This window comes from Miniopterus schreibersii, assembly GCF_964146895.1.
Source record: "Miniopterus schreibersii genome assembly, chromosome: 18".
Classification (NCBI taxonomy): domain Eukaryota; kingdom Metazoa; phylum Chordata; class Mammalia; order Chiroptera; family Miniopteridae; genus Miniopterus; species Miniopterus schreibersii.
Window position 1 is genome coordinate 7,683,934 of NC_138121.1, and position 12,356 is coordinate 7,696,289.

Below are 12,356 nucleotides of genomic sequence, written 5' to 3' on the forward strand. Positions count from 1 at the left end.
GTATTATCAGGTCAATATTCAAATTTCCCCAATTTTCCTAAAAATATCTTTCCTAGTTACCCCTCCTTCCCCCCATCCCAAATCAGGATTCAGTGAAGGTTCACATGCTTATTTGGTTGCAATGAACAAATTGTATAGTACCTTTTATCCTGGAACACCCTCCCCCAGCCTCATTAATCCCTTTTTGTGTTTTCCTAAAATTGAATTTTTGGTGGAATAGCCCAGTTTTATTATTGATGTCCCACATTCTGTATTTGTCTGGTTATGGTCTATCTCTCTCTCCCTCTCCCTTCCTCTCTCTCTAAAATCAATAAAACATGTTTTTTTAAAATTGGCATTTTTGCCTGGCCAGGCATGGCTCAGTGGTTGAGCATTGACCTTGGATCCAGGAGATTGCTGTTCAGTTCCCAGTCAGGGCACATGCCCGGGTTGCAGGCTCAATTCCCAGTAGGAGGCGTGCAGGAGGCAGCAGATCAATGATGACTCTCATCATTGATGTTTCTATCTCTCTCTTTCCTTGTCCCTTCCTCTCTGAAATCAATAAAGATATACCTAAAAAAAAAAATTGCATTTTTATTTCAGAAGATGGTATACTACAGAAATAATTGAAGTTTTGTTTACCAGAGGCAAGTATTAATTTAGTCCCTATGAACTACTGATCCCTCTTGAGATTGTAACACATGCACTCCTAAATCAGTGTGTTTAGACTTTTGAGTATTTTAACTCATTTCTGGACATGTAACATGTTTATAAACCTCTTGATTTCCAGCAACATATAGAAAACACCTGCTATTTAAAGCACTTCACAAGTTCCACTTGATGTCAGCCTGAGTTGCACTGGCCAGGGTCAGAGTGTTTTTGTAATAAAGGTTCATAAGACCTGACTGCCTTGTTTACCTGTGCTTCCCTTTCGGAAGAATTCAGCCTCAATTCACACTTCATAGTTAGGATGTTGCTCCACTGCCAAAGGTTCACCATTTCAGTAATTCGACTTGGATACTGAAACTTCCTGGGACACACAATCCATGTGTGTCTCTCTCCGTTCCACTCCCTCTGAAAAGCAATGAAAAAAATATCCTTGGGTGAGGATTTAAAAAAGAGAGCACAATGTTAACTATCCTGTAATCCAATTCCTGCCTTCATGTAACCTTCCTTATGCTCCCTCCTTAAATCCAAATGTATAAAAGGAACTGCAAACTGTCATTCGCTGGAGCACTTGAAATCTTGCTTCCTGGCGTATGTCTTCAGTTTGGCTCAAATAAACTCTTATAAAAATTCTCTACAGGTTTGGATGTTCTTATGCCAACAATATATACCACATCCTCTTTATCCACTTGTCTATTGATGGACACCTAGACTGCTTCCATATCTTGGCAATTGTAAAATATGCTGCATAGTGTAGTTAGCGTATTTGAGAACTTACTTTGGCCAGGAGCGTTATTCATAGCTAACAGCTCTTCCCACAGTTTCAGAAGAGTTAGCAAATGAGCTACTTGAAGAAGCTAAGTCCCATTGTCAGTTTATCTGACAGGTATTAAACTCCTGTCACCTATATGCCACTCTGAGTGTCCCCCCATTGAGCTAAGCACCGGTGCTACCACCACAACAACTATTACTACTGATAAAAGGACATGCGCACCACTCTGGGCATTTTGCACAAATTGTTCTATTTAATCCACAACAATCCTCTGCCCCAAAGCTATTTCCCACATTTTAACAAAGATGAGGAAATAGAGACTCTAAGGAATTACAACCCTTGCCCAAGGTCACACTTAGGGAACAGAGCCTGGTATGTGACTCCAGTGGCATCCCCCTCCACACCCCCTCCTGCCTTCTGACTCCCACAATTGAGTCCTTCTACCAGCATTTGCTGAACCTGGAATAGTATTCTTATAGATCCGATCTTATTTTAACTTTCCTAACTCAAGAGATAAGCAAGAAGATTCCCATTTAATAGACTTCCTGTGGCTCAGATAGGTCGAGTTTTTCCAAGGTCACACATCAGGTGATGAGTTAGAATTTGAACCCAGGCCTGGCTAGCCTAGAGTGTAGATCCCCTGTAGGGCCGGGCGCGGAAAAAGCTCGATTGCTGGGTTTGGCATGTGCATGGTTAAGTGTGAAAGGTCCGCACCTTGGAAGGCTAAAAACGGCTCCCTATCGCTGCCAGGGCAAGCAGCCACCCCCTTTTCTCCCCTCCCGCCGCCGGGGCATGCGCCCTGAAGCCAACCTCCCCTCCCTTTGAACCTGCCCACAGGCCCCGCCCATCCGGTCCAGGGCCAATCCCCGGTGGAGGGCGGGTCCGCACGGGAGTGGGCGGTAGCTAAGAGTAGTCAGGAGCCTGGAGTCGTGAGTCGGAGTCAGAACTGCGTCTCCGGACCCAGGCGCCGGTTGCTGAAGGAGGACGAGCGAGCGATGCTGCCGCCGCCGCTTTCTGATTGGCTGCGGGTGCCTCCCTTTTTGTTCTGATTGGCAGCTGGCGAACTGGGTATGTAAATGAAGGGAAGGGGCCTAGGTAGGGAAAGAAGGGGTACCGGTGGCGGGGGTCTCTGGCAGGTTCGATCCCCGGGTCCGGCAGGTGTTCGCCGGGGCTTCCCGGGATCGAAACATGCTGGACTCTAAGCGCCGCCCGCCTCGGCCGGGCCGGGTGAATCACGCCGCAGCCCCAGAAGGGGGCGGAGGCGCCGGCTCCCTGGCTCCGGCTGCGTGACTCACCCGCCCCCGCCGCCGCCGCTTCGGGAGGAGCCGCCTCCACTGCCTTCCGGTAGCGAGCGGAGGCCGAGTGGGGAGAACAGCCCACCCGGGATCCCGGCCTGCGCGGCTTCGGGCGGCAGACGGGAGCGACAACCAGGACCTGGGGCGGTGTGAAGGGTCCCGGGGTCTAGGGGGCCGGAATCCCCGGAGGAAGGCCCGCCCGGTGCCGCTAGGGGGCGCCGGGACCGGGAGGCGCAGTCGGGGTAGGGGGCTAAATTCCTGCGGTTTTGGACTCCAGGGTCTACTGGGAAGGAGGCGAGGACCCAGTTCTGAGTAGTGTGAGGGGTTGGGGTCCTGCTGGACAAGGACCCCGGAACTGGACCCTGCCAGCTGCTCAGCTCAAAAAACCAGCTTGGGCTAGGAGTCCAGAACTCCAGGTCCCCCCCCCCCCCCCCCGGAAAGTGTGGGTCTTCATGCTGCTCTCAGTGACTCCCGTGCCCATCAGGATTTCCTGGCAAGCTCTGTCCACTCTGCCTCCCAAATAAATTCTGAATCGGCCAACTTCCTTCCATAGCCATTACCACCGTCTACTCCAAGCCACCATCATTGCCGTCCCGAGGAGTGCCGTAGCCTCGGAATGGCCCCTTCCCCCTTCTCTCCTCACTCCCCATCTTCTTTGAAGTAGCCAAGGGGGAGCTTCTGGAAACCTAATCAATTCACACCACCGCTCTCCCCCCTGCTCAAACCCGCGCAGTGACTTCCCACCACACTCACAGTAAAATCTAACTTCTTGCCTCTGCCTACTCTCCACCCCACCCCCACCCGTCACTCCTGTGTGCTGACCACACTGGTCTTTTTTTTTTTTTTTTTAGGTATAATTGACACACACTGGTCTTTTTTTCAGTTCAAGCTCATCCTGCCTCCAAGTCTTTATTTGCCTTTGCTGTTGTTCTCTCTTCCCAGATTGCTTTCCCCCTGGTTATTTTGAGGGGGACTCCTCATGCTTGAGGGCTCAGCTCAAATGTCACCTCCTCAGGGGAGCCTTCCCTGACCACTCCCCAGAACTTTTTAGTATCTTCCTAGCACCATCTGTCCATTTCCTGTGTTTGTTAGTTTATTGTCTGATGCCTGGTCCTCAATAAATATTAAACCGTGAAACAGCGGCTTTTGTAGGTAAAAAAAAAAAAAAAAGGATGAATATTGAACACTTCATATGGTTTATTGGAGAAATAAATTATAATAGTACTTATTAATAAGAGAAATTGCTATGTACCAGGCACTGTTGTAGTGTTGGGTTTTTGTTGTTTTTTTTTAATACTCACCTGAGGATATTTTTCCCATTGCTCTTCAGAGAGAGTAAAAGGGAGGGAGGGAGGGAGAGAGAGAAACAGATATGAGGAGACACATTGAATGGATGCCTCCCGCATGCACCCCAGCAGGGGAGCGGGGAGCAAACCTTCAACTCAGTTATGTGCCCTTGACCAGGAATCGAACCCGCGACCCTTGGTGTACAGGCCAACTCTAACCACTGAGTCACACTGGCCAGGGCATTTTTTTATTTATTTATTTATTTTTAATTCATTGATTCCAGAGAGAGGAAGGGAAAGAGATGGAGAAAGAAACATTGATATGAGAGAGAAACATCAATCAGTTGCCTCCCATATGTACGCCAACCCGAGATCGAACCCAAAACCTTTTGGTGTACGGGACATATCTCCTACCAACTAAGCCACAACAGCCAGGGTGTATTGTTTTTGTTTTTTATATATTTTCTCATATATGCCTCAAAACAACTCTAGGAAGTAGATACTAATATCATTTGTATCTTAAAGATTCCCTAAGAAAACCTAGGCTCAGGGAGGTTAAGTGACTTGCCACACAGCAGTCGTCAGAGCCGGGGGTTGAACTTAACATTGGCTTTCTGTAACTCAGTGACTCCTCCCTTCCCACAGATGATGCTGAGCAAGGGACTGAAGCGCAAGCGGGAGGAGGAGGAGGAGGAGAAGGAAGCCCTGGCAGTGGACACCTGGTGGCTGGATCCTGACCACCCAGCAGTGGCACCGGCACCCCCGGCCGTGGCCTCCAGTTCCCTCTTTGACCTTTCAGTGCTCAAGCTCCACCACAGCCTGCGGCAGAGCGAGCCGAACCTGCGGCACCTCGTGCTGGTTGTGAACACACTGCGACGCATCCAGGCATCCATGGTGCCCACAGCTGTCCTGCCACCTGCGCCCAGCCCGCCAGCAGCCTCTGATGTGGCTGACAACTTGCTGGCCAGCTCGGACGCCGGCCTCTCAGCTTCCATGGCCAGCCTCCTGGAGGACCTCAGCCATATTGAGGGCTTGAGCCAGGCCCCCCAGCCCCTGGCAGATGAAGGCCCACCAGGCCGCCCCATTGGGGGAGCCCCACCTAGCCTGGCTGCCTTGGACTTGCTGGACCCAGCCACTGGCTGTCTACTAGACGATGGGCTTGAGGGCCTGTTTGAGGACATTGATACCTCCATGTATGACAGCGAACTTTGGGCGCCAGCCTCTGAGGGCCTCAAACCTGGCCCTGAAGATGGGTCAGGCAAGGAGGAAGCTCCAGAGCTGAATGAGACTGAGCTGGACTACCTCATGGACGTGCTGGTGAGCACACAGGCACTGGAACGACCACCGGGGCCAGGGCCCTGACCCCTGGGCTGGGAGGATTGTCTGATGACTAAACTGAGAGTTGGTGACTGAGCCAACTCTCCTTGGAAAGACACAACTGGCTCCTCTAGAACAGAGATGGGGGCTTCAGAGAGACAGAATCAGTCCTGGGCAGCCTCACCTCTGTCCCCTTGTCTCAGACTGATGGGAGGAGCCTGGGTTCAGCCTCATGATGGAATGACGGGGCCTGGTGGCTGGATTGCGATTGGACCTGGCCTAATGCTGGACTGACTCCCCTGAGGTCATAGCCTGCGGTGTAGATCTCCCTGATGTAGAAAGAGACCCCAACCAGTTTTTTGAAATTAAAAACCAGTCCTGGGAAATTTCAAGTCTGTATGCTTCTTTGTTTCTGGGCTAAGGCGAGGGTGAGATTAATAGCCTCTAACATTTATTGACCACGGACTGTGCACTCGGCACAGCTCTAAGCACTTGATGTGTTAACTCACTTAATCCTTATAACGAGATGGGCATTATTATTGTCCCCATTTTACAGTTGAGAGAACCAAGGCTCCAGGAAGTCATCACTTGAGAAGGTGGGTTTCAAACCATGAACTTTACCATTTTATTGGTCTGAGAAGCAGACCAAGTTAAGTCTGGTAACTGGCCCTCTAGAAGACTCCCCAGAAGGTACTCAGCCAGGTTTCCCTGGTGTGCTTGTACATCATGGTGGTGGTGGTGGCAGAGGAGCCTCAGGCCACTTTTTGATAATGAAATCTAGTCCTTACCTGTGGTCTTGGGGACTAGGGGCCAAAGGGAGCTTTCAGAATGAGCCAGAAATAAAAGCACAAAGCTGGAAGCTGGATGGAGCCTCTCCAAGGAGCTCTGAGAGGCAGCTCTCCAGGAAAATGGTGACAGAAACAGAGACTCCAGCAACTTAAAAATAAAATAAAATAAAATTCCAGCCCTAGCTGGTTTGGCTCGGTGGTTAGAGCATTAGCCCTCAGACTGAAGGGTCCAGGGTTCGATTTCAGCAGAAGGCAGGTACCTCCGTTGAGGCTCAGTCCCTGGCCCTCCTCGGTGTGTGTCAGGGAGGCAACCAATCAATGTGTCTCACATCACATCAATGTTTCTCTCTCTCTCCCCCTCTTCTACTGTCTCTGAAAAGCAATGGAAAAAATAGCCTCTGGTGAGGATTAAAAAATAAAATTCCAGACCTCAAATCTCAATTTGGGCGGAGAACAGGCAGCTAGGAGGCTGACTCGGAAATAAAGCCACTGGGTTTGGCGGCCTGGCCGAAGAGGGAGGCGGTCCTGCTTTCCTTCTAGAAGAAACCCAGGCCGCAGCGAGCTGAGGCCACCTGCCTGGCGGCCTGTGTGACAGGGCCGGCTGGCGGGCCGAGCGCCGGAGTCTGCGCCGCCCCCGCGGTCCAGCCGCATTCCTGGCCGCGCTGGGAGGGGCCGCACACTCAGAGGCCTGGCACGGGACCCGGGCGGCGTCCTTCCTGGCGGCGGCGGGGGCAGGGCAGCGCCGAGGGCGGGGGCGGGGGCGGAGCAGAGGGCCCACGGTGGCCTGAGGGGCTGGGCCTCGGATGGGGGAAATGCCGGCCAGGGGACACGGGGATTGCTGAGGACCAGCCTCCCCGCGGGCTGGTGGCTTCAGGGAGGCTGAGCCTGGGAGGGAACTGGGCGGGGCGGGCAGCGTGGGGCTTCCTGGAGGGGCAGAGGAAGTCGTGCCCATTTCTGGAAGTAGATGAGGCCGCCTGGGAGGGGAGTGGAAATGGCCCGCAGGGAGCTGGTGTCCGGGCTGAAGGTCTTCTGGGGGCCTGACTCCAACCCCTGGGCGACGGGACTCAGACTCGGCGTTGACCCAGACCCAATCCTTGGGACTTTAGGTGGAGTTCAGCAATGCCCCCTAGTGCCCAGTCTGGGGGGCCTGTGATGCCACTGCCTTAGATTTTCTGAAGGTCTGCCCAGTGGTTCAAGGGTCCCCTCCTGTGGAGTCAACAGTGCCCTCGGTTTACAAAACCCTGGGGGCCTGTTCCTGATGTCTCCTGGTACCAAATTGGACAATCCGCGATACCTACTGATGCAGACAGCCAACCTACCTGTCAGTGATTCTCCCCATCTGCTTGCCAGCGATGCCCCCCTCTCCCCAGAGCCTCTGAGTGCAGTTGCAGAGGTAGTGCCCTGCACATAGGCTCCATATTTAAGGGACTGCCACAAATGTCTTGGGTACCATACATTTACATATTTATTATGACAGTTTCCTAGCAGATGGGAGTCAAGTGCCTTGGGGAAGGGGCACATCTTTTGTACAGAAGCACCTTATGGGCTAGATCAGCTCTGGTCCCATTCCCTGGGCGCCCTCAGGTTTATGAGCAGCCCCTGCGGGAGGATCTGCCCCACTCTCCCCATATCTGATCCCCGGATGATTGTACAGGCTCCCTGACTTTCTGGTGTGCACCTCCGCCCTCAGGCTCAACCCCAGGAGGCCACACCACCTCAGCCAGCAGATTCCAGGGCCCACACCATTCCTCGCTGAGCTGCCAGCCCTGGGGCCGTTGCTGCCTTTCACAGAGCCTCTGTGTGTTCCCACTACAACACTCCCCAGGCCGGCTCCCCTCCTTGGACATTCACCGGGACCCCCATCATACACGCATTTCTTTTCTGTCCTTGGTCTATTCCCACCCTCCCTTCTTTCCTTCTCTCATTCAGCGAAAATTTATGAGTACCTACTATGTGCCTGTCCCTATCTAAAAGGAAAATCTGACCACATCTTTCCCCTGCTCCAGGCCCTCAGAATTTATCCCAGTCCTCTGGCATCTGACACCTGCACCTTCCAAGGCTCACCTTCTACCCCAGTCCAATTCACCCATTCAATGAATATTTGCTTAGCATCTGGGATGTGCAGTCCCGGCACGGAAATCTAATGATGCTTAGTCGATGCTTAGTGGTGCAAAGGCCATGGAACAGTGGTTGTGTTGAGAGCCAGACCAACTGTGTTTGAACCTCAGCTTTGCCATTCTGTGGCTTGTGACCCTAGGCAAAGTATTGAACTTCTCTGGGCTTCAGGGTCCTCACCTCTAAGCTGGAACAGTAACAGTACCCATCTCAAACAGCTGTTGATCTGAAGCAAGAGTGTTCTAGGAAGAGGGAACTGCATGTTACAAGAGTTACCTATAACCTTTTCAGGGACCTGTATGCTGCTGGGTTTGACTGGAATGAGGGGGAAAGTGATGGGGCTGGACAGGTGGGCAGGAGCCAGGGCACACAGGCACTGGGTGAGGGACTCCACTCTGAAGGCAGTAGGGTAAAGGGGTCTAGAAGTAAAGGGATCTCTGGCTGCCATGTGCATGTGGTGGTGGTGAGATGAGACTGGAAGCCAGGAGCCCAGCGGGGATGCCAGGAGCAGCCATAGGGAGAGGAGGGAGCAGGTGATAAACTGTGATTAAGGAGGAGCCTAGGATGAGACCTAGGTCTCTAGCTAGGGGACTGGGGGATGCAGGGCCACCCTGGAATGATGACCAGGAGGAGAAGCAGGTCTGCGGTTGACACCAAGACCAGAGAGGGACATGGAGATTCAAGGCATCCATGCAGCTGGGCCCTGGGATTGGAGCTCTGCTGAGAGGGCCAGGGCAGGAGCAGGCATTAAGGATGGAGGTGAGGGAGATGGCAGTTTCCTTTGGCTGCACCAGGTGGGACCTGGCTCCTGCTCCACTCAGATTGGGTGGGGAGAGGGTGGTCCCTGAACAGAAGCTTCCGCCTCCTTCCCCAGCCCTGCAGGATGTCCTGTGTTTACTGATGTGGCCTTAGCCAGAACCCGGACACTGGTGCCAATCTCTAAACTCAACTTCCCATGGCCACACCCTTGGGGGGGGGGAAGGAGGGGGGAAGCAAGAGACACAGAGAAAGAGAGAGACAGAGATAATGAGACAAAGAGATACAGAGAGAGACAGAGCCAAGGAATGAAAACAGACACAGAGGGAGAAACAGAGACACAGAGGAGAACACAGAGAGACATACCATTTGTGACAAAAACCACTGTAAACTAGGGAAGGTTTCCTTCACCTGCTAAAGGGCAGCTACAGAAAGCTGACAGCTAACAGCTTACTTAATGGCGAAAGACTGAATGCTTGATACCCTGCGATGGGAACGAGCAAGGCTATGTGCCCTCTGGGACGGGGAGAAACGGAACAGCATGCACCAGACTCCCTTGTCTGTCTGATCGATCCTGAGCAGACAGGGTGGATTTTCTTCCTGACTTCAGCCTGGCCTATATTCAGATTCCACCCTCAACTACTTTAAACTCAGCTTTGACTTTGTTCCTTCTGTAGGAACCCAGGGCTCTCAGAATAAAATTTCAGCTCCTCCTCATGACTCTGCTGACCATGTACCTCTCCTCAGCTTCCCCTCACACTCTCACATTCACCCATTTCTCAAAGGAGCCATTTGTACACAGGCTGTTCCATCTACCTGAAACCCACTCTCATTTATCTACCACCCTCAGCTTTTGCCTGAATTGCTATGTATCCTTCAGGTGCTAGCTCAAATGTCACTTCCTCCTGGAAGCCCTCCCTGCCCATTCTAATAGTACTAGTGTGCCAGGCCCCTCATATAGGCTTAGATCTGTCTTTTATATCACTAAGATCAGTGGATGATATACTCATTCTGTTGATTACTTCTTTAATGTCTGCCCCCTGTCAACTGTGAGTTTTATAAGGGTACAGTCACTGCCACTGCTGTGTCCCCAGGGATGGATACAGAGGAGGGGTCTGCTAATAGCTGGTGAATAAATGTATAAATGAGATGAAGATGCTAAAGAAGGGGCATGTTTGGCCTTGGAGGCTCAGCTGTGAACAAGGACCCGGTTCTCAGATCCTGGACATTACCTATGTGCTGAGCTCCTTTGGATTCGGGTGCTTTGCACAAGCTGTCCCTTCTGCCCATAAAACTGTTCCCCTACCTCTTCTGTTGCCTAGCTCCTATGTGTCATTCAAGTCTCAGCTCATATGTCCCCTCCTCCAGGAAGCCTTCCCTGACCTCCCTTCCTAGGCTGGAGCAGGCACCTCCCCCATCAAGGCCCTAATTGCCTCTCTGCCTGAGTCCCCATCACAACCCTGGCCATTCTGGGTCTGTCTCCCTGTTGAGCTGTGAACATTGTGAACTCTTGGTTACACGATGTCCCCAGCACCATTTAGCATGGGGCTGGGCACAAGACCAGGTGCTCACTGACTGCTGATACTGTATAAAGGACTGCTCCCTTCTCCCCTCTGTTACTTTGTCACTTTGCCCATGTTTGTACCTCCACCTGAAGCCCTTTCCCCACCTTTTTACCTGGCTCCCTCCTCTCAAGCCTTCAGCTTGACTTTAGATGTCTCTTCCTCCAGGAATCCTTTCCTGAGTCTGCCCCCACCCCTGGAAGTGAACTTAGGTCTGTCAGTGTCCCTAGCGCTCAGCTAAGGGCCTGCCACCAAGGGCTTCTGAATGTTTTTTGAATGAATACATGAACAGATGAATATTTGAATGAATTAATAAGAGAGAGAGAGACTGCAATGGGGTGAGGGTCTCCTCCAGCCCATCAGCAGCCCTGGCCACACTGTCCCTTCCACCCCTCCTGGGAGGACAGTTCTGCCTGGGCTCCGGCCACACCCCAACCCTTGATGGCTGCTCTGCCTGGAAGGCTTTTCCCAGAGCTCAGCACATTCCTGCCTTCTCTGGTGGCTGAGAGTGGGCAGGGGGCATTTTGGAGAGAGGAAGGGAGGCCCTGAGCTTTCTGGGATCCTGCCAACCTGTTCCTGGTCCATATGCCCTCAGAAGTAGGCCCTAAACATGCAGTGTAGTTGGAAGGGGGGGGGGGGTGTAGGGACCACTGAACTGGTGTGAGGGTTGAGGCTGCCTGGTGGCCTTGCCTGGCTGGACAATGGGGCAGAAGCTGCTGACGTGCATTTTGGGGGTAATCCCCAGCATTATAGCAGCCCTGGCCCCAGGCCTGGGATCAGAGAGCTGCGAACATCCGAGGCAGCAGCTGGGTGGGTGCAAGGGGCATGTGGAGGTACTTGTGTTTCCTATGCCATCCCCTGGGACCTGGTGAGTCAGGGCAGGCTGGGGGCGGGGGGCCAGGGTATCAAGGTGAGGCCTGATGGCCTTGGTTTGGGCGTTGGGCAGGTCTGGGTTCAAATTCTGGTGTTGTGGGTGATTGTGGGTGTCACTTACCCTCTCAGAGCCTGCTTTTCTATGATATGAAAGGGGCAGAAGAGTGTTGCAGCATCTTTGGGGTCCAAAAGAACTGGAGTTGGACCCCAGTTCCACCACCTCCTGGCTGTATAGCTAAAATTTGCGTATAATTTACCCACCTTGCAACCTTGATTCTAGGAGCAGAGTTTAGCACAGTATTTAGCACAAGATAGGTGTCTTGCCAAATGGCAACTCCATTAAGCAATATTCCCCTTGCCCGGTCTCATTCAGGCCAAAAGCCCCCTAAAATCTAGATGGCCCCAATTTGTATGGATAAAAATGCAAAATACTTATAAGTAGCATTCGCTCTGTGACAGACACGTTTAAAAGTTTTCAGCCTCTTTTAACTCATTTAATCTTCACAACATCCCCATGAGGTAAGCAGTTTTACTGTTATAGAAATGAAGAAACTGAGGCCCGGAGAGATGCTGTGACTTGCTGAAGGTCACACAGCCAGGAAGTCACTAAGCTGGGATCTGAACCCTAACTGAGCGGGAGAGGGAGTGCAAGTTTATTTTAGGGGCCCCAAGCTTGTTTCTGGAAGCCAGGAACTCATGCTGGTGGGGTGCTTAATCTCCAAGGGGCTGTAGAAATGTGCAAATCCCAAGAGTGGGGCTCATGGGGGCAGTCTTACCCCAGGCAAGGGAGTGGCAGTTGTCTTGTGGCTCCCCACCCCCTGGCCAGTGACTGTAGCTGGGAGAGGGGATGTTTGTTTCCCCACCCCCACCCCCTGGTGATGTCATGCCCGGGCAGCCAATGGCTGGGGTCTCCCTCCTCCCCCTCCCCATTCCTTTTCCCCCCCAGG

The 12,356-nt window shown here is 52.4% G+C and overlaps 1 protein-coding gene across 1 annotated transcript; it reads left to right on the top strand.

The window, feature by feature from the left end:
- The first annotated feature begins 2,332 nt into the window (after positions 1 to 2,332).
- Positions 2,333 to 5,707, top strand: SERTAD1 (SERTA domain containing 1). The gene is made up of 2 exons (XM_081118497.1): positions 2,333 to 2,485; positions 4,644 to 5,707. The coding sequence occupies exon 2, from the start codon at positions 4,644 to 4,646 to the stop codon at positions 5,358 to 5,360; it is 717 nt and encodes a 238-aa protein (XP_080974623.1). The 5' UTR covers positions 2,333 to 2,485; the 3' UTR covers positions 5,361 to 5,707.
- Positions 5,708 to 12,356: the final 6,649 nt, after the last annotated feature.

Coding starts and splice junctions, on each gene's coding strand:
- SERTAD1 (XM_081118497.1), top strand. CDS start 4,644: ATGATGCTGAGCAAGGGACTGAAGCGCAAGCGGGAGGAGGAGGAGGAG.